This window comes from Oncorhynchus keta, chromosome 14 (genome assembly GCF_023373465.1).
Source record: "Oncorhynchus keta strain PuntledgeMale-10-30-2019 chromosome 14, Oket_V2, whole genome shotgun sequence".
NCBI lineage: Eukaryota > Metazoa > Chordata > Actinopteri > Salmoniformes > Salmonidae > Oncorhynchus > Oncorhynchus keta.
The window spans coordinates 74,270,384-74,297,303 of NC_068434.1; the positions used below are offsets into that span (position 1 = coordinate 74,270,384).

The 26,920-nt window shown below is 43.8% G+C and overlaps 1 protein-coding gene across 4 annotated transcripts in view; it reads left to right on the forward strand.

Moving 5' to 3' along the window:
• The window catches only part of LOC118394190 (synaptotagmin-7-like), a 123,646-nt gene extending 97,171 nt beyond the window's left edge, over positions 1–26,475 (forward strand). For 3 of the 4 annotated variants that reach the window (XM_052462542.1, XM_052462540.1, XM_052462543.1), the window contains 6 exons: positions 14,228–14,336; positions 19,855–20,119; positions 20,426–20,595; positions 22,715–22,829; positions 24,498–24,697; positions 25,497–26,475. In XM_052462542.1, coding sequence (XP_052318502.1) covers positions 14,228–14,336; positions 19,855–20,119; positions 20,426–20,595; positions 22,715–22,829; positions 24,498–24,697; positions 25,497–25,601 — 964 coding nt within the window. In that variant the 3' untranslated portion in view covers positions 25,602–26,475. The remainder of the gene's footprint in view (positions 1–14,227; positions 14,337–19,854; positions 20,120–20,425; positions 20,596–22,714; positions 22,830–24,497; positions 24,698–25,496) is intronic. The other variant, XM_052462541.1, reaches the window with a different exon arrangement.
• The last annotated feature ends 445 nt before the right edge of the window (positions 26,476–26,920 follow it).

The following is a 26,920-nucleotide window of genomic DNA, read 5'->3' on the forward strand; positions in this document are numbered from 1 at the left end:
CTCCACCCCCTCTCCCATCATTAGAACCCACCCCTCACTCCCACTCCACCTCACCTCTATCTCCTCCCTCCATCATGCTGCCCTCTACAACACCAACCCCACTCCTCTCAATCCATCTCTCCATCTCTCATTCTTTCTCACTGACTCTCTGCCTCTCATGCAGTCTCTCTTCCTCCCTTGATCTGATTGATCTATTAACCCTTTACTTACCTTCCCTCCCTTTGTCAGCCCTTTCTTTCCCTCCCTCTACCTCTCTATCTCTTTATTCATCTAATCGTGCTTCCCCTGGGGGTGTTGACTGGGGCTCTGATGGGATGATGTCAGAGCTCTGGTCCTGTGTCAGGGTGGATGACTGTCTGCCCAGGCAGCCTGGCTGGGATACATCTGCATCACTGCTGAATATCACAACAGGGGAATGAGATTCCCCTGTGGGCAGCAAACACACACACACACACACACACTCTCACACACAGATATGGAGATGTCGAAAAAGGAGCAGGGACACATAGACACTCCAGAGATTCACATACACTGTATGTAATCAAAATGCAAAACGTGTCTTGGGCTCAGCCTGTTTGGGGACCTGTATTTGATACTTAAGCAAGTCAATTGTTTTTGCAGTGAAGCACCACCGTTTCTCTCCAATAATAGTATGAATAGTATGCTCATATCATGCATATCTCATGGAGGCGTGCCTGCTATGAATGGTATTATCAAGAGAACACAGAAAGGTGTTCTGCTCTACCAAACTCATAATTTCCACCTCCATATAACACCATTAACTCTATTTAACTCCATTAACTATCTAACTCCATCTATATCAAGGCACAAGGCGAGACCCAAATGCAGACACATGGGGCGGATGGCAAGAGTATGGTCGTGGACTGGCAAAAAGGTCAAAACCAGATCACAGTCCAGGAGGTACAGAGTGGCAGACAGGCTCGTGGTCAAGGCAGACAGAATGGTCAGGCAGGTGGGTACAGAGTCCAGGAGGTACAGAGTGGCAGACAGGCTCGTGGTCAAGGCAGACAGAATGGTCAGGCAGGTGGGTACAGAGTCCAGGAGGTACAGAGTGGCAGACAGGCTCGTGGTCAAGGCAGACAGAATGGTCATGCAGGGGAGTACAGAGTCCAGGAGGTACAGAGTGGCAGACAGGCTCGTGGTCAAGGCAGACAGAATGGTCAGGCAGGTGGGTACAGAGTCCAGGAGGTACAGAGTGGCAGACAGGCTCGTGGTCAAGGCAGACAGAATGGTCAGGCAGGTGGGTACAGAGTCCAGGAGGTACAGAGTGGCAGACAGGCTCGTGGTCAAGGCAGACAGAATGGTCAGGCAGGTGGGTACAGAGTCCAGAAACAGGCAAGGGTCAAAACGGGGAGGACTAGAAAAAGGAGAATGCAAAAAGCAGGAGAACGGGAAAACCGCTGGTTGACTTGGAAACATACAAGACTAACAGGAAACACAGGGATAAATGAGCGACACCTGGAGGGGGTGGAGACAATAACGAGGACAGGTGAAACAGATCAGGGTGTGACAATCTAACTCCATTACCTCTATCTAACTCCACAAACTCTATTAACTCTATCTCACGCCATTAACTCTATCTAACTCCATCTAACTCCATGAACTGTATCTAATGCCATCTAACTTCATGAACTCTATCTAATGCCATCTAACTTCATTAACTCTATCTAATGCCATCTAACTTCATTAACTCCATCTAACTCCATTAACTGTATCTAATGCCATCTAACTTCATTAACTGTATCTAACTTCATGAACTCTATCTAATGCCATCTAAATCCATTAACTATATCTAACTCCATTAACTCTATCTAACTCCATTAACTCTGTCTAACTCCATTAACTCTGTCTAACTCCATTAACTCCATCTAACTCATCTAACTCCATCTAACTCTATATATCGCCATCTAACTCCATGAACTCTATCTAACTCCATGAACTCTATCTAATTCCATCTAACTCCATTAACTCCATTTAACTCCATTAACTATCTAATTCCATCTAACTTCATTAACTCTATCTAATGCCATCTAACTTCATTAACTCTATCTAATGCCATCTAACTTCATTAACTCCATCTAACTCCATTAACTGTATCTAATGCCATCTAACTTCATTAACTCTATCTAATGCCATCTAACTTCATTAACTCCATCTAGTACCATTAACTATATCTAATGCCATCTAACTCCATTAACTGTATCTAATGCCATCTAACTTAATTAACTGTATCTAATGCCATCTAACTTCATTAACTCCATTAACTGTATCTAATGCCATCTAACTTCATTAACTCTATATAATGCCATCTAACTTCATTAACTCCATTAACTGTATCTAATGCCATCTAACTTCATTAACTCTATCTAATGCCATCTAACTTCATTAACTCCATCTAACTCCATTAACTGTATCTAATGCCATCTAACTTCATTAACTCTATCTAATGCCATCTAACTTCATTAACTCCATCTAACACCATTAACTATATCTAATGCCATCTAACTCCATTAACTGTATCTAATGCCATCTAACTTAATTAACTGTATCTAATGCCATCTAACTTCATTAACTCCATTAACTGTATCTAATGCCATCTAACTTCATTAACTGTATCTAATGCCATCTAACTTCATTAACTCCATCTAACTCCATTAACTGTATCTAATGCCATCTAACTTCATTAACTCTATCTAATGCCATCTAACTCCATTAACTGTATCTAATGCCATCTAACTTCATTAACTGTATCTAATGCCATCTAACTTCATTAACTCCATTAACTGTATCTAATGCCATCTAACTTCATTAACTGTATCTAATGCCATCTAACTTCATGAACTCTATCTAATGCCACCTAACTTCATTAACTCCATCTAACTCCATTAACTGTATCTAATGCCATTTAACTTCATGAACTCTATCTAATGCCATCTAGCTTCATTAACTGTATCTAATGCCATCTAACTTCATTAACTCCATCTAACTCCATTAACTGTATTTAATGCCATCTAACTTCATTAACTGTATCTAATGCCATCTAACTCCATTAACTGTATCTAATGCCATCTAACTTCATTAACTGTATCTAATGCCATCTAACTTCATTAACTCTATCTAATGCCATCTAACTTCATTAACTCCATCTAACTCCATTAACTGTATCTAATGCCATCTAACTTCATTAACTGTATCTAATGCCATCTAACTTCATGAACTCTATGTAATGCCATCTAACTTCATTAACTCCATCTAACTTCATTAACTGTATCTAATGCCATCTAACTTCATGAACTCTATATAATGCCATCTAACTCCATTAACTGTATCTAATGCCATCTAACTTCATGAACTCTATATAATGCCATCTAACTTCATGAACTCTATCTAATGCCATCTAACTTCATTAACTCCATCTAACTTCATTAACTGTATCTAATGCCATCTAACTTCATGAACTCTATCTAATGCCATCTAACTTCATTAACTCCATCTAACTTCATTAACTGTATCTAATGCCATCTAACTTCATGAACTCTATATAATGCCATCTAACTTCATTAACTCCATCTAACTCCATTAACTGTATCTAATGCCATCTAACTTCATTAACTCCATCTAACTCCACTAACTGTATCTAATGCCATCTAACTTCATTAACTCCATCTAACTCCATTAACTGTATCTAATGCCATCTAACTTGATGAACTCTATCTAATGCCATCTAATTTCATTAACTCCATCTAACTCCATTAACTGTATCTAATGCCATTTAACTTCATTAACTGTATCTAATGCCATCTAACTTCATGAACTCTATGTAATGCCATCTAACTTCATTAACTCCATCTAACTTCATTAACTGTATCTAATGCCATCTAACTTCATGAACTCTATATAATGCCATCTAACTCCATTAACTGTATCTAATGCCATCTAACTTCATGAACTCTATATAATGCCATCTAACTTCATGAACTCTATCTAATGCCATCTAACTTCATTAACTCCATCTAACTTCATTAACTGTATCTAATGCCATCTAACTTCATGAACTATATCTAATGCCATCTAACTTCATTAACTCCATCTAACTCCATTAACTGTATCTAATGCCATTTAACTTCATGAACTCTATCTAATGCCATCTAACTTCATTAACTCCATCTAACTCCATTAACTGTATCTAATGCCATCTAACTTCATTAACTCCATCTAACTCCATTAACTGTATCTAATGCCATCTAACTTCATGAACTCTATCTAACTCCATTAACTGTATCTAATGCCATCTAACTTCATGAACTCTATCTAATGCCATCTAACTTCATTAACTCCATCTAACTCCATTAACTGTATCTAATGCCATCTAACTTCATGAACTCTATCTAATGCCATCTAACTTCATTAACTCCATCTAACTCCATTAACTGTATCTAATGCCATTTAACTTCATGAACTCTATCTAATGCCATCTAGCTTCATTAACTGTATCTAATGCCATCTAACTTCATTAACTCCATCTAACTCCATTAACTGTATCTAATGCCATTTAACTTCATGAACTCTATCTAATGCCATCTAACTCCATTAACTGTATCTAATGCCATCTAACTTCATTAACTGTATCTAATGCCATCTAACTTCATTAACTGTATCTAATGCCATCTAACTTCATGAACTATATCTAATGCCACCTAACTTCATTAACTCCATCTAACTCCATTAACTGTATCTAATGCCATTTAACTTCATGAACTCTATCTAATGCCATCTAACTTCATTAACTCCATCTAACTCCATTAACTGTATCTAATGCCATCTAACTTCATGAACTCTATCTAATGCCATCTAACTTCATTAACTCCATCTAACTCCATTAACTGTATCTAATGCCATTTAACTTCATGAACTCTATCTAATGCCATCTAGCTTCATTAACTGTATCTAATGCCATCTAACTTCATTAACTCCATCTAACTCCATTAACTGTATCTAATGCCATCTAACTTCATGAACTCTATATAATGCCATCTAACTCCATTAACTGTATCTAATGCCATCTAACTTCATGAACTCTATATAATGCCATCTAACTTCATGAACTCTATCTAATGCCATCTAACTTCATTAACTCCATCTAACTTCATTAACTGTATCTAATGCCATCTAACTTCATGAACTCTATATAATGCCATCTAACTTCATTAACTCCATCTAACTCCATTAACTGTATCTAATGCCATCTAACTTCATTAACTCCATCTAACTCCATTAACTGTATCTAATGCCATCTAACTTCATGAACTGTATCTAATGCCATCTAACTTCATGAACTCTATCTAACTCCATTAACTGTATCTAATGCCATCTAACTTCATGAACTGTATCTAATGCCATCTAACTTCATGAACTGTATCTAATGCCATCTAACTTCATGAACTCTATCTAATGCCATCTAACTTCATAATGCCATCTAACTTCATTAACTCCATCTAACTCCATTAACTGTATCTAATGCCATCTAACTCCATCAACTGTATCTAACTCCATTAACTGTATCTAACTCCATCAACTCTATCTAACTCCATTGTATTAAAGTAGAGAACACAATGAAATATTTCAGAAAATGTCAGTTTTCCACATAAGGCTACGCAGTCATTTGTTTATAACTTCTATTTAACTTCCATATAATGGAAGATTTAAAAAAAAAATGTTAGAGATGAGGGACACTTCATCATTTCCATTTCAAACTTCTTTAATCTACCTTTGTTAAATTATCTTTCCCCACAACACTCTCCTTCAATCCGGTTGGTTACACTTCAAGAAGTCTCAGTGCATCCTTTGATTTGTTAGTATTGCTGCCCCTTTCATAAAATCAGGAAGCATCTAAAGGCATTTATCTAGTAGATGACATAACATTGTATGCTCCCCAGCAACACAATATACAGAGATATGCACATCAGAATGTGTTTGTTTCACAGTATGTCATCAGGTCCAGGTTCTCTTTAGCACCTTTAGAACAGAGTTAACACTACTCGCTTTTCTTGTTTGTGGAGCAGGGAATTACCGCACCAAAATCAACATTGTAGAAATAATATGAATAACTCCAGCGTACACGATTTTACCTCTGCATATTTATTGTCAACAAGACCTTGGAAAAGGTTGTACACCAAAACGTTGACAGTAAGTATGCACAGAGGAGTTATCTATGTATTCTCTCTACGTCTCTTTCTCAGCTTGTCATGGTGTCCCTGAGCAAGTGAGAAAAAGTCCCCTCTCTGTCCCCTGGGATGGGACCTGCTGCTTGGTCTAATTAATGGGAGGATAGGTTAGGCTCTCTGACCTGGGGTTAAGGTCATATGTTCAGGGTTTTGGTGTCAGGATCTGGCTAGGGATTACAGCATCGATCCCCAGGGAATGTATTTAATCTAAAGTATTGAGTGTGTATTTGCGTTTCGGTATTTGTCTTGTGATGTCATGTGTGTGACAGTGCATATCATTTGTCATTGCTGTATTAAGACCTAAAATTTGGAATAGTAATATCAAAATGTACAGTATCTCTTGGGGGAAAGTCATTGTTCTATAACAGTCTGAGGTGTTGCGACGGGATTGGGCAGAGGAGTTAGAACAGGAGAAGGTTAATGTTCTGTCAGAGCCTGTTGTACGAGGGCAGGGTACAGCTGGGGGTGATTCTACAGTTTTCCTATAGACTTTTCCAGTGAATCAGCTGTTTGCTTCATGACATCTTCACCCCCCTAGGGGCACGGCGGTATTTGGGTATGGAGAGAGGATGAGTAGGCACGACTGAGGTCAAGGGGCCTGATGACAATGTGGCCTACTGTCCCTGCCCCTGCTCCACGGGAGGTTTAGATTGCCTTGGATTCTATTATCTCCTTATGGGAGGTAATGGTTACCCGGCCGTATCCCTAGAAATATAATCACGGTACCATACAACCTTCGGTGGGTGTGTACAGTTTGGTAACCATGGTTACTCCAGCCCCAAAAGGATGAATTATATAACCATTGAATTTGTGAGGGAAGGAGAGCAATGGACTAGTCTTTACTTTACAGTAGCTCATATCAATGGACTAGTCTGTACTTTACAGTAGCTCATATCAATGGACTAGTCTTTACTTTACAGTAGCTCATATCAATTGACTAGTCTTTACTTTACAGTAGCTCATATCAATGGACTAGTCTTTACTTTACAGTAGCTCATATCAATGGACTAGTCTTTACTTTACAGTAGCTCATATCAATGGACTAGTCTTTACTTTACAGTAGCTCATATCAATGGACTAGTCTTTACTTTACAGTAGCTCATATCAATGGACTAGTCTTTACTTTACAGTAGCTCATATCAATGGACTAGTCTTTACTTTACAGTAGCTCATATCAATGGACTAGTCTTTACTTTACAGTAGCTCATATCAATGGACTAGTCTTTACTTTACAGTAGCTCATATCAATGGACTAGTCTTTACTTTACAGTAGGTCATATCAATTGGCTAGTCTTTACTTTACATTAGCTCATATCAACGGTCTAGTCATTACTGTACATTAGCTGGTATTTCGCTGGCTTCCCATCAGTACTCAGAGCCCATCAGAGCTCTCCTATGATGTTTATAGCAGTCCACTACACACATAACCTCCCTCAATATTAGCCCACTACAGTGGTGTAGTGCTGTTGTTTAGGTGTGTGAGTGCAACAATCTGTTAAAAATGATGTCATAACTTCTCAGTCAAAGTTTGTACCAACAGATATAGCGTATTGAATATTATTATAGAATATGCATAAAATACATCTTCCAATTGCAACGTCTGCACTATGCCCACACATATTGTCTCAAGAAAATGGTATAGTTTATATGTTTATTCGTCACATGCTTTGTATACAACAGGCGTAGACTAACAGTGAAATGTTTACTTACGGGCCCTACCCAAATATGCAGAGAGATCACCAAGTTAGGCATATGTAATTTCAAAATAGGCCATCATCACTGTCAATCGTTAATAATAATTGTTCACGTTTTACTGGTGAAATGCCCAAACTGCGTGAAAAGGAGTGCGTAGCTGGCTGCAGGGAAGTCAGGCGCAGGAGAGCAGAAATGGGTAGCAAACAGAGCCCTTTATTGAGGCGAACAGAACATGGTACATAGAAACTAAACACAAACGGGTTACAATAACCCGGCGCAAACCAGCCTGGAGTACACATACATTTACATATAACAATTCCACACACAGACATGGGGGGAAACAGAGGGTTATATGCACGGCGAGTAATGAGGGAATGCAAACCAGGTGTGTGGGAAAACAAGACAAAACAAATGGAAAATGAAAGGTGGTGATAGCTAGAAGACCGGTGACATCCATCGCCTAACGCCGCCCGAACAAGGAGAGGGACCGACCTTGGCGGAAGTCGTGACACTGCGTCTGCATGCAGATCATTTGATCTCAATCAGTTTCATGGGAATATGCATGTAGAGCTTCTTCAATGACTGTTTTGTGAGAGAATTAGAGCAGATGATTTTAACAAACTATTAGCCTTTCTTGTATTTTGTTTCAATCAAAGCATACAGTATAACCTTCTTAGTGGCGCGCGCTGTGACTATTCAACTTCAGCTAACCATCCTAAAATGTCATTAGAAATGAGGAAGTGTTTTTGGTGTAACAGTATGGTTACAGTGGGGCAAAAAAGTATTTAGTCAGCCACCAATTGTGCAAGTTCTCCCACTTAAAAAGATGAGAGAGGCCTGTAATTTTCATCAGAGGTACACTTCAACTATGACAGACAAAATGAGAAAAAAAAAATCCAGAAAATCACATTGTAGGATTTTTAATGAATTGATTTGCAAATTATGGTAGAAAATAAGTATTTGGTCAATAACAAAAGTTTATCTCAATACTTTGTTATATACCCTTTGTTGGCAATGACAGAGGTCAAACGTTTTCTGTAAGTCTTTCACAAGGTTTTCACACACTGTTGCTGGTATTTTGGCCCATTCCTCCATGCAGATCTCCTCTAGAGCAGTGATGTTTTGGGGCTGTTGCTGGGCAACACGGACTTTCAACTCCTTCCAAAGATTTTCTATGGGTTGAGATCTGGAGATTGGCTAGGCCACTTCAGGACCTTGAAATGCTTCTTACGAAGCCACTCCTTCGTTGCCCGGGCGGTGTGTTTGGGATCATTGTCATGCTGAAAGACCCAGCCACGTTTTCACAGCCCCAAAGCATGATGTTTCCGCCCCCATGCTTCACAGTAGGTATGGTGTTCTTTGGATGCAACTCAGCATTCTTTGTCCTCCAAACACGACGAGTTGAGTTTTTACCAAAAAGTTATATTTTGGTTTCATCTGACCATATGACATTCGCCCAATCTTCTTCTGGATCATCCAAATGCTCTCTAGCAAACTTCAGACGGGCCTGGACATGTACTGGCTTAAGCAGGGGGACACGTCTGGCACTGCAGGATTTGAGTTCCTGGCGGCGTAGTGTGTTACTGATGGTAGGCTTTGTTACTTTGGTCCCAGCTCTCTGCAGGTCATTCACTAGGTCCCCCCGTGTGTGGTTCTGGGATTTTTGCTCACCGCTCTTGTGATCATTTTGACCGCACGGGGTGAGATCTTGCGTGGAGCCCCAGATCGATGGAGATTATCAGTGGTCTTGTATGTCTTCCATTTCCTAATAATTGCTCCCACAGTTGATTTATTCAAACCAAGCTGCTTACCAATTGCAGATTCAGTCTTCCCAGCCTGGTGCAGGTCTACAATTTTGTTTCTGGTGTCCTTTGACAGCTCTTTGGTCTTGGCCATAGTGGAGTTTGGAGTGTGACTGTTTGAGGTTGTGGACAGGTGTCTTTTATACTGATAACAAGTTCAAACAGGTGCCATTAATACAGGTAACGAGTGGAGGACAGAGGAGCCTCTTAAAGAAGAAATTACAGGTCTGTGAGAGCCAGAAATCTTGCTTGTTTGTAGGTGACCAAATACTTATTTTCCACCATAATTTGCAATTAAATTCATAAAAAATCCTACAATGTGATTTTCTGGATTTTTTTCTCATTTTGTCTGTCATAGTTGAAGTATACCTATGATGAGAATTACAGGCCTCTCTCATCTTTTTAAGTGGGAGAACTTGCACAATTGGTGGCTGACTAAATATTTTTTTGCCCCATTGTATAGGCTTACTATGCTATGCTATTATATTTGGTTTTGTTATGTAAAATGCAAATGAATTATTATGTGATCTTGCGGGACATTGATTCATCTTCAGATTTTTTTCCCCCACAAATATTAATGGAGTTAGATAGAGTTAATGGAGTCATGTATTCTCAACTGTAAAAAGTGAGGGAGCTCCCTCGGTCTCCAGCAGCACTACATCACTGGCCTACTAGTAGGTCTCACTTCAGAGCAGTGAGGGTCTGTCTGTTTATTTCAAAGGATCTTTGACCTTCAGAAGTTATTACACTCAAGGGTGTGTCTGTGACCTTCACACCTAACTACAGTATGATACTAGGGTATAACTACCAATATTATTTGGTTACTATTACACTATTCTCTATTGACACTAGGGTATTATGCTATGCTGACTCAGGTTTTTGTGTAGGGCAGTGGATCCAGGGTTGTGTGTATCTGTCTGTCTGTCTGTCTGTCTGTCTGTCTGTCTGTCTGTCTGTCTGTCTGTCTGTCTGTCTGTCGTGTGTGTCTTTGTCTCTTGTATTGGTCTTTAAGTGAATAATGGGGATGGTGTCATGGGTAAGTGGGTAGGGGATGGTACTGGGAACAGGCGGGCAGGAGGGGGTTTTCTTCTTGTGCTCTCTCTAGCCTTGCAGCGGAGTGTCCCCACCTTTTCCCTTTGGTCTCAGGCTCTGGGCACAGGTAACAATCCATAAGGATATTATCACAGGTCATGGTGAGAAGTAGAGGCCTCGCCTGCCTCCACATGCCCCCGCTAGTGTGTGTGTGCGAGTGTGAGTGTGAGTGTGTGTGTTTGTTTTCCTGGCGGCACTCACCTGCACCTGTCATATGTCCTCCAATCCCGTTGTGTCTTGCTGTTGATGTGGCTGCCTTTTTGCTGCCCTCTGTGACCCCCTGCCAAGCCCCCATGCTGCACGCCTACCCTCCTTTCACTCCCTCCATCCCAGGTGCTTGCTGTCTCTCCAGCCGTTGCCGTGCCAACAGAGCAGCCCATATTCTTTAGCTGGTGATCTGGGAAGGGAAGCAGCAGGGTTTGGTCCAGGCTCCATCAGCCACCTCTGGCAGCTGCATGCCATTACAAGTTGACTGACATGACCCTCACTGTGCCCACACACAACCATGCCACATGTTAGCATCACGTTAGCCCCACATTAGCCTCATCAGTTAGCCTTAACAGTAACATATGGAAGAAGAGAGAAGATGACCTTACTTAAGTGCTTTGTATGGAGTCCCTCCTGTTAGCCTATTCGTAGTCATATGTTTTGATGGAAGGAAGTTGATTGAATCAGACTGAGACAGTCATTCCCTGTGGGTGGGACACGAGTCTCTAGACATCGACAGCAGGCTTTGGGTTAGATCCAACCTTTAATGAATCAGCATACAGGGAGATCATAGACTAAGGAAGGAAAGAGAAATGGAAAAGATAGATTAGGACTGAGGGCGTAAAGAGGAAGGACAGCAGGAGATGTTGGATCTGAGAAAATTGTCGTGATTCAGTAAAGACGGAAGACGAGGCAAGATGTATCAGTTGTTGCGATGTTTGTCACTTTGACCTCTCCACCTTCCATCATCTTATGTCTCCCCTCAGTCAACCCCCTCCCCTGCAGTCTACGGTGTGAATCCTCCTGACAGCTTTCCCCTCCAATCACAGCCAATCAAGAGATCCCCCTGGAACCAGGCTCATCCACATTACCGGTTTTACATGCACTTACCTGTCTGTCTGTATGTCTGTCAACATTCATTGTATGTGTCTTTCTCTGTCTGATGCCCCACTCCTTACTCTATACGTGCTCCATTATCTGCCTGTGTCCCTGTCTGTGACTGGGTGTCAACCCGTGTCTGTCTCGTTCTGTCTCTTTGTCTGTCTGATCTGGATAACTCAGTCTTATCCTCGCCAAGTGGATAAACTCTGTTATTTATTTGTTGCTCATCCAACTTCACTGATCACCTACACCTAGGGTTCAGTGATCCATTTGTTTGTTCTATAAGGCACTAAATGGATGTTAGACAGGAAGGGGAATGACTAAAGAAATGGGGGTAAGTGGTGTACGTAGAGTTGCAAAATTCTGGTAACCTTTCCAGAATTCCAAAGTTTTCCAGATATCCTGGTTAAAAGATACCAGATTTCCTGCTTATTCCCTCTTTATTACAGGAATCTTCCAACAGGGATTTCTAGAAAACCGGAAAATTATGGAAAAGTAACAAGAGTTTTGCAACTCTACCTACACCACTTACCCCCATTCCTTTAGTCATTCTCCTTCCTGTCTAACATTCATTTAGTGCCTTATAGCGAAAACAAATGGATCACTGGACAGACAGACAGACAGACAGACAGACAGACAGACAGACAGACAGACAGACAGACAGACAGACAGACAGACAGACATGATATGGGACGTAGTCATCCCTAGATTCTCAGATACAGGCAGCAAAAACTAGCTGAGAGATTGTTTTGTATGTGCATGTTGTTGCTTGCGCTATGCTAAACTGTAGTATAATTGCACAGTGAAACTCTGCATGCCTCTGTTGTACTGTATATACGTAAGTGACATCCAGCCAGCCCGCCAGTGTTCATGGAAGGACACAGTGCACTAGAGTTACAGTCTCTCTCTTGTGTTAGGCAGCCCAACCCAACCACAGATACTGGATTTGCATTTGTGGACTGACCCTTCACACAGAGAGAGCCCGACCAGACAGAGACATGTCTGCGGTCCTACAACAGTGACTGACCCCTCAATCGACCAGGAACACAGACATCTGTAGCCTCAACCACAAAATTACTGATACTTCAGGAACCACAATTACCATCCTCCCTCCTCCTTGATAACCCATATGGCTAACATGCCCACATGCATCCTCTAACATCCCTCTGGATTGGGATTAACCTCACTCAGCCAAACGATTAGTTCCTTGTATCTATTTGGCGGTTAACATGTTGTGTTTGTGTTATGTTTATACCCTCCCACATTACATCTTATCCCCCCTTTTCTCTTTTTCTCTCGCTCGCCTACTTCTTTTTCCTGCCAGCCTTTCTGATGTACTGCCTCCAGCCATCCCTCTCCCTCTCTGACTCGTCCTCTTATTTTGCATGCCCATATCTAGTCCGTTTCTCGTCTCTATTCTTTAGTCCTTATTGTGCTCTCTTACGAAAAGTTAGTCTTGTTTTTTTTGTTTCCAGGCCTCTTATCCTCTCCTATCTCCTCTATTTCTCTTCCAGCTTCAACTGAACTATGTTGTGGTGTCTGTCTCTGTCTCACGTTCATTTGAGTCAGTAACCTCACTTTGTTCATTCTGTTAATCCTCCTAGTCTTAACAAAGACAAATCCCCCTTTTCTCTGCAGAGATAAATCTTCAAATCTACTTCTTCTTCTGCACTCATCTTTCCCACAGCACCCATTCCTAATCCCACTTCCTCTCCCTCCATTTCTACAGTGCACCTGCACTCTGTTTTTCCTCTTTCTTCCTCTTGTCATTTTCCAGTGTGTAACCTGTAATTATTGTTGTCTGTCTGTGTTTTGACTTGTGTCACCTGCTATAGCTCAGCATGAGTTCTGCTCACCAGACTGTTACAACATATTGGCTAGGAACACCCAGTCCTCCCCCACCCTTTCCTTCCTCTTTTACTCTTTTGTTCATTAATTGTGTCGGTTTTTGTGGCTGTTTCGCAAATATCACACTGCTACATAATTGTAGTGACTATGGTTTGTAGTGACTAAGTGTGCATGTATGTGTGTGAAGGTGTGAGTGAGAGTGTAAGTCACTAACATTCCCGTGTTACTCCCAAGTCTGGGGACATTATCAGTCACATTCAGATCTGGACTCTGTATAGTTCAGCCCTGACACAAGACCTTGCAGCCTCACCTGTGGTGGGAAGCCATTTGATGAGCTGCAGGTTGCAGCACAGACCTGAGGCTGGCTCTTTGTCTTCAGAAGCAGGATTCTCCTAGTGCTCCGTCGGCCTCTCTCTCAGTGTCCGTCCTGACTGTGTCTCTGACCCCCCCCACCAGCAGGAGCCTGGGTAAGCCTGGGAGCCAGACCCCAGATGAGGCAGGCCGCCTCGGGAACTCCTCTGTCACAGACCTGACCAACTCTGTCACCACCAGCGACATTCACATGGTGAGAAAACCTGCTTCCTTCCCCCCTGTCTGTGTAAATGATTGTTCATCTGTACTCCTCTCTGCGTGTCTATGGGTTTGTCCACATCCACCCACTTGTGGCAGCATTTAGATGTCTTAAATGACAAAACATGCTAATTACATGACATTTCCCAACCCAGCTTGGCTATCACAAAGGAGAAACTCAGTAGAATATGCTTTATTCAGCAAAAGCTGGTAATTACGCTGCGAACACAGTGCTGTGAGTGCTGGGTTTGACAGAGCGCGGGTGGGGGATGGGCCTGGGTTATTATGTGGGTTGCACGTCTGCGTTATGGAGGTCCCGATGATGCTTAATGATGATGCTTTCACTTTGAGGGGGAGCCAACAGGGCCTGTCAGTTGGATCAGACATGCAGTTGGCCACGGTCTCTTTCCATCTCTGGTCTCTCACAATGTGAGTCGAAGACTTTCACTAGGCCTAGTTAATATCTATAACTTTTTTTTAATCACTGAGGCACAGTTTCTTGTTTTGGGGGGGTCATTGTGATACTACCTATGCAGGATTTTAGAAGTTTTATATGCGTTTATAGAAGTGAGTTAGTTTGAATAATCCCGGTACCCAGAATCAATTATTGCGTGCGCTGGCCAGCTACGTCAGTCTGTCAAAATGGATTTTCTTTACATGTATTTTTATTTCACCTTTATTTAACCAGGTAGGCCAGTTGAGAACAAGTTCTCATTTACAACTGCGACCTGGCCAAGATAAAGCAAAGCAGTGTGACAAAAACAACAACACAGTTACACATGGGATAAACAAACGTACAGTCAATAACACAATAGAAAAGTCACAGTATGTGCAAATGTAGTAAGATTAGGGAGGTAATGCAATAAATAGGCCAAAATAATTTAAATTTAGCATTAACACTGGAGTGATAGATGTGCAGATGATGATGTGCAAGTAGAGATACTGGGATGCAAAAGAGCAAAAAAAAAAAAAAAAAAAAATAACAATATGGGGATGAGGTTGTTGGGTGTGCTATTTACAGATGGGCTGTGTACAGGTACAGTGATCGTTAAGCTGATCTGACAGCTAATGCTTAAAGTTAGAGAGGGAGATATGTTTCCAGCTTCAGTGATTTTTGCAATTCGTTCCAGTCATTGGCAGTAGAGAACTGGAAGGAATTGCGGCCAAAGGAGGTGTTGGCTTTGGGGATGACCAGTGAAATATACCTGCTGGAGCGCGTGCTATGTGTGGGTGTTGCTATGGTGACCAGTGAGCTGAGATAAGGCAGGGCTTTACCTAGCAAAGACTTATAGATGACCTGGAGCCAGTGGGTCTGGAGACAAATATGTAGCGAGGGCCAGCCAACGAGAGCATATAGGTCGCAGTGGTGGGTAGTATATGGGGCTTTGGTGACAAAACGGATGGCACTGTGATAGACTTCATCCAATTTGCTGAAAAGAGTGTTAGAGGCTATTTTGTAAATGACATCGCCGAAGTCAAGGATCGGTAGGATAGTCAGTTTTACGAGGGTATGTTTGGCAGCATGAGTTAAGGAGGCTTTGTTGCGAAGTAGGAAGCAGATTCTAGATTTAATTTTGGGTTAGAGATGCTTAATGTGAGTCTGGAAGGAGAGTTTACAGTCTAACCAAACACCTAAGTACTGTATTTGTAGTTGTCCACATATTCTAAGTCAGAACCGTCCAGAGTGGAGGTTCGATTAACCTCTCTGGTACACGCTAGCGTCCCACCTCGACAACAGCCAGTGAAATTGCAGGGCGCCAAATTCAAAACAACAGAAATCCCATAATTAAAATTCCTCAAACATACAAGTATTATACACCATTTTAAAGATAAACTTCTTGTAAATCCAACCACAACGACGCTAGGCCAATTGTGCGTCGCCCCCACGGACCTCCCGGTCACGGCCGGTTACGGCAGAGCCTGGGCGCAAACCCAGGGACTCTGATGGCACAGCTGGCACTGCAGTACAGCGCCCTTAACCACTGCGCCACCCGGGAGGCCTACTTTAGAGTGTTTTCTATCCAAATATGCATATCCTATCTTCTGGGCCTGAATAGCAGGCAGTTTATATTGGCGCGCTTTTCATCCAAAATTCCGAATGCTGCCCCTTACACTAGGGACGTTAATCGGCATGTCTGATTAATTAGGGCCGATTTCAAATTTACATAACAATCGGTAATCGGCCTTTTTGGATGCCAATTATGGCCGATTACATTGCAATCCACGAGGAGACTGCGTGGCAGGCTGACCACCTGTTACGCAAGTGCAGCAAGGAGCCAAGGTAAGTTGTTAGCTAAAACTTATCTTATTAAAAAAAATCTATCTTCACATAATCACTAGTTAACTGCACATGGTTGATAATATTACTAGGTTAACTAGCTTGTTCTGCATTGAATATAATCAATGCGGTGCCTGTTAATTTGTCATCGAATCACAGCCTACTTCAACTTGATGATTTAACAAAAGCGCATTAGTGGAAAAAGCACAATCGTTGCAATAATGTACCTAACCATAAACATCAATGCCTTTCTTAAAATCAATACACAAGTATACATTTTTAAACCTGCATATGTAATAAAAATAAATTAATATTAGCAGGCAATATTAACTAGGGATATTGTGTCACTTCTCTTGCGTTCAGTGCAAGCTGAGTCGGGGTATATGCAGCAGTTTGGGCCGCCTGTCTCGTTGCAAACTGTTGAAAGGCCATTTATTCCTAACAAAGACCATAATTAATTTGCCAGAATTGTACGTAATTATGACATAACATTGAAGGTTGTGCAATGTAACTGTAATATTTAGACTTAGGGTTGCCACAATACGGTTCCGTATTTCACTGAAAGAATAAATGTTTCGTTTTCGAAATGAGTGTTTACGGATTTGACCATATTAATGACCAAAGGCTCTTATTTCTGTGTGTTTATTATATTATAATTAAGTATATGATTTTATATTTGATAGAGTAGTCTGACTGAGAGGTGGTAGGCAGCAGCAGGCTTGTAAGCATTCATTCAAACGGCAGCTCTCAGCAATGCTGGGATGCACAGCGCTGTTTATGACTTCAAGCCTATCAACTCCCGAGATTAGGCTGGCAATACTAAAGTGCCGATAAGAACATCCAATAGTCAAAGGTATATGAAATACAAATGGTATAGAGAGAAATAGTCCTATAATTCCAATAATAACTACAACCTAAAACCTCTTAACTGGGAATACTGAAGACTCATGTTAAAAGGAACCACCAGCTTTCATATGTTCTCATGTTCTGAGCAAGGAACTTAAACGTTAGCTTTTTTACATGGCACATATTGCACTTTTACTTTCTCTCCAAACACTGTGTTTTTGCATTATTTAAACCAAATTGAACATGTTTCATTATTTATTTGAGACTAAATTAATTTTATTTAAGTATTATATTTCAAGTTCAAATAAGTGTTCATTGTTCATTCAGTATTGTTGTAATTGTCATTTATTACAAATATATATTCAAATCGGCCGATTAATTGGTATCGGCTTTTTTCGGTCCTCTAATCATAGTTATCGGCATTGAAAAATCATAATCGGTCGACCTCTAGTCCAGAGTAGTGATGCTAGTCGGACGGGAGGGTGCGGGCAGCAATCGGTTGAAGGGCATGCATTTAGCTTTACTAGCATTTAAAAGCAGTTGGAGGTCACGGAAGTAGTGTTGTATGGCATTGAAGCTCATTTGGAGGTTTGTTAACACAGTGTCCAAAGAAGGGCCAGAGGTATACAGAATGGTGTTGTCTGCGTAGAGGTGGATCAGAGAATCACCAGCAGCAAGGGTGACATCATTGATATATACAGAGAAAAGAGTCTGCCCGAGAATTGAACCCTGTGGCACCACCATAGAGACTGCCAGAGGTCCGGACAACAGGCCCTCCGATTTAACACACTGAACTCTATCTGAGAAGTAGTTGGCAAAGGTCCAGATTGTCTAGCCCAGCTGATTTGTAGCGATCCAGATTTTGCAGCTCTTTCAGAACATCAACTGTCTGGATTTGGGTGAAGGAGAAGCGGGGGGGACTTGGGCAAGTTTCTGCAGGGGGTGCAGACCTGTTGGCCGGGGTAGGGGTAGCCAGGTGGAAAGCATTGCTAACCTTAGAAAAATGCTTATTGAAATGATTGATTATCGTATATTTATCGGTGGTGACAGTGTTTCCTAGCCTTTGTGCAGTGGGCAGCTGGGAGGACGTGCTCTTATTCTCCATGGACTTTACAGTGTCCCAAACCTTTTTGGAATTAGTGCTACAGGATGCAAATTTCTGTTTGAAAAAGCTAGCCTTTGCTTTCCTAACTGACTGTGTATATTGGTCCCTGACTTACCTGAAAAGTTGCATATCACCGGGGCTATTCGATGCTAATGCAGTCCGCCAGAGGATGTTTTTGTGCTGGTTGGTGTGGTGTGTGTACATATTATGTTAATAATATGATTAACCTTGTGTTCTGACCCTCACATGGTCTGGGGGTGGAGAGATGTGTATAGTGTAGGTGGGCTCAGTATGTGGTTGTATTTTGTGGAGTTGTAGGTTCTGTATCTATGTAGGTTATGTGGGTTTCAGGCAAAGCGATTGGGCAACAAGTAAAAGAGAATAAAAAACAGATTGACCCAGAAAAATGTTGAAAACTAGGTGGGGCAAATTACAGGAGCGCTGTCTCAAAGACGATGTGTGCATGCATGCGTCCATGTAAGTATGTCTGTGTGTGCATGTGTGTGTTCATGTAAGTATGTCTGTGTGTGCATGTGTGTGTTCATGAAAGACAGACAGACATCAGACACCAAGAGAGTGAAGGAGGAGAGATGATCAGATTTAGATCGAGGAGGCAGAGCAACAGCGAGATGTGTGGGAGAGAATACAGAATGTGAGATTAAATTCCAGGAACTGCACCTTGGGCCAAGCCTCTGGTCCCTCTCTATCAGATAGCAAGCAGCCTTTTAACTGCATTTCCTTCCCTCCCTTGGGGCCAAGCTCCAGTTAGGCAGGGGGTCTCTCTACTCACAGAATATCTCCTGCCTCTCCGCTCAAGATATGCCTTCTCCCCCATCGCTCCCTCCCTTATCGCCCAGACATATGACATAACATTATCTGAACGTTAGGCTAGCATGATGGCAGCATTGCACGTGAGTTCCAGTGCTGTTTGACTGCCCCCTTGTGGATGAGAAACAAAGCTCCTTGTTCACCTTGGGTGTCCATGTCCCTGAGTGTTTCATCTGTGTGTTCCATGCTGGGAAAGGGTGGGGGTATTGGGATGAGGGTTGTTGAGTGTACAAAGGGAGAATCTCAATTGCATACTCCTCGCGTCCTCTCTCCTTTCTCCTCGCCTCCTTCTCAAAACCCATTGGATGAGAGTGCCAGAGGTCCCTCCCCTCTGACCTTCTCCAATGTGTTTTGAGAAGGAGTCAAGGAGAGAGGACGCGAGGAGTATGCAATTGCGATTCTACCATCGTATAGACTGGATAAATATTAGAGTTCTCTGCTGCTGTTCTCTCCCAGCTCTCTCCAGGCTCAGAAGAGGACACAGAAGGGCCTGTGGTTGAGAAGCTGGGCCGGATTCAGTTCAGTGTGGGCTACAGCTTCCAGGACTCCACCCTGACCGTCAAGATCCTCACGGGCCAGGAGCTCCCCGCCAAGGACTTCTCTGGCACCTCAGACCCCTTTGTCAAACTCTACCTGCTGCCTGACAAGAAGCACAAGCTGGAGACCAAGGTCAAGAGGAAGAACCTCAACCCTCGCTGGAACGAGACCTTCCTGTTTGAAGGTCAGACTGTGAAATCACCCTGCATACGAGGCTGCGTACCTAATGGCGCCCTATTCTGCACTACTTTTGTTCACAGCCCTATGGGCCCCTGTAGTGCACTACATAGGGAATATGATGCCATTTGGGACCCAATGGCAACTACTGCACATTATAAAAAACACACATCTGGTCTTAGAACTATACACATAACTAAACGTATGGCTATTGGTTATCCTGTATAAAGTCTGAAAGAGTACTCCCTAAATCTCTGTCCAGCACATATCAGCCTCTTATCTGTCTGTTTATGTATCTGTCTGTTCCCCCCAGGGTTCCCCTATGAGAAGGTGATCCAGAGGACCCTCTATATGCAGGTGCTGGACTACGATCGTTTCAGCAGGAACGACCCCATCGGGGAGGTGTCCATTCCCCTTAACAAGGTGGACCTGGGCAACCAGCAGACCTACTGGAAGGAGCTGAAGCCCTGCAGCGACGGCAGCGTGAGTAAAGTACACACACAGACTAGGACCGTTGCAGAGGGACAGGGGATGAGGGGGAAGGGTAGGAGAGAGGGAACAAGGAGAAGGAGGGATGACTGGGAGACAGAAGAGGGTAGAGGGGATGGAGGGAGAGAGGGAACAAGGAGAAGGAGGGATGACAGGGAGACAGAAGGGGGTAGAGGGGATGGAGGGAGAGAGGGAACAAGGAGAAGGAGGGATGACTGGGAGACAGAAGGGGGTAGAGGGGATGGAGGGAGAGAGAGTTGGTGAGAGTGGGAACAAGGAGAAGGAGGGATGACTGGGAGACAGAAGAGGGTAGAGGGGATGAAGGGAGTGAGAGGGTTGGTGAGAGGAACGAGGAGAAGGAGGGATGACTGGGAGACAGAAGAGGGTAGAGGAGATGGAGGAGAGAGGGTTGGTGAGTGGGAACGAGGAGAAGGAGGGATGACTGGGAGACAGAAGAGGGTAGAGGGGATGGAGGAGAGAGGGAACAAGGAGAAGGAGGGATGACTGGGAGACAGAAGGGGTAGAGGGGATGGAGGGAGAGAGGGAACAAGGAGAAGGAGGGATGACTGGGAGACAGAAGGGGGTAGAGGGGATGGAGGGAGAGAGGGAACAAGGAGAAGGAGGGATGACTGGGAGACAGAAGGGGTAGAGGAGATGGAGGGAGAGAGTTGGTGAGTGGGAACAAGGAGAAGGAGGGATGACTGGGAGACAGAAGGGGTAGAGGGGATGGAGGGGAGGGAACAAGGAGAAGGAGGGATGACTGGGAGACAGAAGGGGGTAGAGGGGATGGAGGGAGAGAGGGAACAAGGAGAAGGAGGGATGACTGGGAGACAGAAGGGGGTAGAGGAGATGGAGGGAGGAGGGAACAAGGAGAAGGAGGGATGACTGGGAGACAGAAGGGGTAGAGGGGATGGAGGGAGAGAGGGAACAAGGAGAAGGAGGGATGACTGGGAGACAGAAGGGGGTAGAGGGGATGGAGGGAGAGAGGGAACAAGGAGAAGGAGGGATGACTGGGAGACAGAAGGGGGTAGAGGGGATGGAGGGAGAGAGGGAACAAGGAGAAGGAGGGATGACTGGGAGACAGAAGGGGGTAGAGGGGATGGAGGGAGAGAGGGTTGGTGAGAGGGAACAAGGAGAAGGAGGGATGACTGGGAGACAGAAGGGGGTAGAGGGGATGGAGGGAGAGAGGGAACAAGGAGAAGGAGGGATGACTGGGAGACAGAAGGGGGTAGAGGGGATGGAGGGAGAGAGGGTTGGTGAGTGGGAACAAGGAGAAGGAGGGATGACTGGCAGACAGAAGGGGGTAGAGGGGATGGAGGGAGAGAGGGTAGGAGAGAGGGAACAAGGAGAAGGAGGGATGACTGGGAGACAGAAGGGGGTAGAGGGGATGGAGGGAGAGGGTTGGTGAGTGGGAACAAGGAGAAGGAGGGATGACTGGGAGACAGAAGGGGGTAGAGGGGATGGAGGGAGAGAGAGGGTTGGTGAGAGGGAACAAGGAGAAGGAGGGATGACTGGGAGACAGAAGGGGGTAGAGGGGATGGAGGGAGAGAGGGAACAAGGAGAAGGAGGGATGACTGGGAGACAGAAGGGGGTAGAGGAGATGGAGGGAGAGAGGGAACAAGGAGAAGGAGGGATGACTGGGAGACAGAAGGGGTAGAGGGGATGGAGGGAGAGAGGGAACAAGGAGAAGGAGGGATGACTGGGAGACAGAAGGGGGTAGAGGGGATGGAGGGAGAGAGGGAACAAGGAGAAGGAGGGATGACTGGGAGACAGAAGGGGTAGAGGGGATGGAGGGAGAGAGGGTTGGTGAGTGGGAACGAGGAGAAGGAGGGATGACTGGGAGACAGAAGAGGGTAGAGGGGATGGAGGAGAGAGGGAACAAGGAGAAGGAGGGATGACTGGGAGACAGAAGGGGTAGAGGGGATGGAGGGAGAGAGGGAACAAGGAGAAGGAGGGATGACTGGGAGACAGAAGGGGGTAGAGGAGATGGAGGGAGAGAAAGGGTTGGTGAGAGGGAACAAGGAGAAGGAGGGATGACTGGGAGACAGAAGGGGGTAGAGGGGATGGAGGGAGTGAGAGGGTAGGTGAGTGGTGATGTCATTGTGTTTTTCAGGGGAGTCGAGGAGACCTGCTGGTGTCACTGTGCTACAACCCTCAAGCCAACACCATCACTGTGACCATCATCAAAGCCCGCAACCTCAAAGCCATGGACATTGGAGGCACCTCTGGTACAGTACATACAATACTCTGTCATCACCTGTTTCCTGTGCTACAGTCTGTCTACCTTAACATGTGTCAATGTGGTTTCAGTATCTCTCCATCCATACGGCATCCAAAATGACACCCTATTCCCTATATGGTGCACTACATTCTATGAGCCCTGGTCAAAATAAGTGTACTGTATAGGGATTAGGGTGCCACTTGGGATGGAACCTCTGTGTTTAAGTGATGTAACCTCTGTGTTTAAGTGATGGAACCTCTGTGTTTAAGTGATGGAACCTCTGTGTTTAAGTGATGGAACCTCTGTGTTTAAGTGATGGAACCTCTGTGTTTAAGTGATGGAACCTCTGTGTTTAAGTGATGGAACCTCTGTGTTTAAGTGATGGAACCTCTGTGTTTAAGTGATGGAACCTCTGTGTTTAAGTGATGGAACCTCTGTGTTTAAGTGATGGAACCTCTGTGTTTAAGTGATGGAACCTCTGTGTTTAAGTGATGGAACCTCTGTGTTTAAGTGATGGAACCTCTGTGTTTGAGTGATGGAACCTCTGTGTTTGAGTGATGGAACCTCTGTGTTTAAGTGATGGAACCTCTGTGTTTGAGTGATGGAACCTCTGTGTTTGAGTGATGGAACCTCTGTGTTTGAGTGATGTAACCTCTGTGTTTAAGTGATGGAACCTCTGTGTTTAAGTGATGGAACCTCTGTGTTTAAGTGATGGAACCTCTGTGTTTAAGTGATGGAACCTCTGTGTTTAAGTGATGGAACCTCTGTGTTTAAGTGATGGAACCTCTGTGTTTAAGTGATGGAACCTCTGTGTTTAAGTGATGGAACCTCTGTGTTTAAGTGATGGAACCTCTGTGTTTAAGTGATGGAACCTCTGTGTTTGAGTGATGGAACCTCTGTGTTTGAGTGATGGAACCTCTGTGTTTAAGTGATGGAACCTCTGTGTTTGAGTGATGGAACCTCTGTGTTTGAGTGATGGAACCTCTGTGTTTAAGTGATGGAACCTCTGTGTTTAAGTGATGGAACCTCTGTGTTTAAGTGATGTAACCTCTGTGTTTGAGTGATGTAACCTCTGTGTTTAAGTGATGGAACCTCTGTGTTTAAGTGATGGAACCTCTGTGTTTAAGTGATGGAACCTCTGTGTTTGAGTGATGGAACCTCTGTGTTTGAGTGATGTAACCTCTGTGTTTAAGTGATGGAACCTCTGTGTTTAAGTGATGGAACCTCTGTGTTTAAGTGATGGAACCTCTGTGTTTAAGTGATGGAACCTCTGTGTTTAAGTGATGGAACCTCTGTGTTTAAGTGATGGAACCTCTGTGTTTAAGTGATGGAACCTCTGTGTTTAAGTGATGGAACCTCTGTGTTTAAGTGATGGAACCTCTGTGTTTAAGTGATGGAACCTCTGTGTTTAAGTGATGGAACCTCTGTGTTTAAGTGATGGAACCTCTGTGTTTAAGTGATGGAACCTCTGTGTTTAAGTGATGGAACCTCTGTGTTTAAGTGATGGAACCTCTGTGTTTGAGTGATGGAACCTCTGTGTTTGAGTGATGGAACCTCTGTGTTTAAGTGATGGAACCTCTGTGTTTAAGTGATGGAACCTCTGTGTTTAAGTGATGGAACCTCTGTGTTTAAGTGATGGAACCTCTGTGTTTAAGTGATGTGTCTCCCCCATCAGATCCCTATGTGAAGCTGTGGCTGATGCACAAGGACAAGCGTGTGGAGAAGAAGAAGACGGTGACAATGAAGTGCTGTCTGAACCCCGTGTTCAACGAGTCCTTCCCCTTCGACGTCCCCGCCCACGTGCTCCGAGAGACCACCATCATCATCACCGTCATGGACAAGGACAAGCTCAGTCGCAACGACGTCATCGGCAAGGTACCGCCCCCTCGTAACGCCCAGACCACCAGCCACTTACATCACCAGTCCACACTGACCCCTGCTGGCACATACTGAGACACACACATGCACACGCACACATACATAAACTCATAACACACACACAAATTATCCTGCTCTCACACACACTAACACAACGACACATTAACAGTCACTGTCTCAAGATTGCTCTTACATACTGGCACAGTGAGATTGATATCCATTGATTGTGTGGTTTGTTTGTGGCACACAGAGGTAATATCCCATTGATTTTCTGACACACTGTAACCCTCATACATGCTTCCTTACTATGGATCCAGTGTCTGATAGTGACCCCTCAGTAAACCAAACACGCCTCATCACAGGCGCTGGCCCTTTCACCCACAGTCTAATCGCCAGCAGTAAAACACAGCTGCGGCTTGCTTGGGAGCCTCCATCTCTCTGTCTAAACATGTCTCATTCTCACACAAATCTTTCCCCCTGTTTCCCCTGCTCTGAAAATTGCTGAGAGTAAAACAGCTGTTTCATCATAATGACTCTCCTCATCTCCCGATATGAATTAAGTTCAGATTAGGGTGATTGGCAAGCTTTATGGTAACAGCAGGGACACTCCAGACTTCAGAGAGTTTAGTTTACCTCTCTCTGTTTGAGTATGAGTAATATCGATCTCTGTGACGTCAGATATCCTGCTTATCCATCTCACCCCCCTCGCTCTCTTTCACTCCATCTCTCTCTCCTCCTCCCTTCCTCCCCTTCTCTTCCTCTCTTTCTTCCCACCCTCCCTCTTGCTCTCCCTCAGATCTATCTCTCATGGAAGAGTGGTCCGGCGGAGGTGAAGCACTGGAAGGACATGATGGGTAAACCTCGTAATGCCGTGCAGCAGTGGCATGCCCTCAAGGCCTGATACTGTAGGTCCAGTCACATCCACCCAGACCACCCCAGCCCCCTGCCCTGCCCTCCCACCCTATCGTTATGCACAAGGCTGACTCGCTGCAGAACATGGGTACAAATAGCCATCCAACGCATCCACCCTACGCATCCACCCTCTCCTCCTGCCTGTCCTCTCTCAGATCCCTAATGAACTTCTCCTTCCTCTACTCCCCTCTGTTTAGCCGGATCCTTTCTGAGTCTTGTTGCTTTTAAGTCATACCTTCCTCTCAACCATTGTTTTTTCTCCTTGGTCCACCTTTACTCTGTTTTACTTTGGAGCGGTACACTCTGCCAGCCCTAGGGCCTCAGCCACCAACAAAAACAGGTTCAAATAGACCATATAAGAACCCTGCGTAAGGAGCTGGTGAAGGGCCTGTCTTTCAGGAAACATTATATCTGTGACTGTGTGACAGACTGACCGACAAGGAATCCAGTTCCACCATTGATCCTGTGTCTCTCCATCGTTCTCCTGTGGCAGTGAGGGGAGGCTTCTTCTCTCCCTAATCACTCCTCTCTCTGTCGTCAGAAGCGATCTGGTTGGCTGTTCATTTTTTTTTGTTGCTTCCCACGTTGACCCTTTGGTCTGTTCCCTTCTGCAAACACACAGAGAATATAACAGAAAGGATTGATAGAGAGAGAGAGGCAAACCAATGGAATAGAAGAGGGCTGGACTGTCTGGATGATAATGGAATTAGACGTGACACTGTCACTCCACCCCGTTCATCATCTCTGATCTCTTTCTCTCCCACCACTGTAGTGATTCTTCCCCGGCTGGACCCCCTTGTTGTCTGTGCGTGCTGTGGGTGATGTGCTGTAACTCCAAATGAAGTTCTAGATGAAAAAAGGGGGAAATGTAAAAAGACGTTCCTATTTTCTGGAGAGAAAAAAAAAGAATAATGACAGAAAAAGAGTAGTCATCAATGTTGTGTTTTGTTTTTAAAAAGCCTAAAGAGACCAATCAAAATGTTCTTCCAGAGACAGTAAATAGAAGCAAAAAGACAGCTATTATTCTGTCGTATTCTCTCTCTCTGTGTGTGTGTGTGTGTGTGTGTGTGTGTGTGTGTGTGTGTGTGTGTGTGTGTGTGTGTGTGTGTGTGTGTGTGTGTGTGTGTGTGTGTGTGTGTGTGTGTGTGTGTGTGTGTGTGTGTGTGTGTGTGTGCGTGTCAGCGAAAGTTAGAGTGTGAATGCGAGTGCAAGTGTGTGAAATATTGGGCTTGCACTGCTATCAAATGAATAACAACAATATTACTGATAATAATGATGACAATAATAATCATCAGTATTCTACTGGAT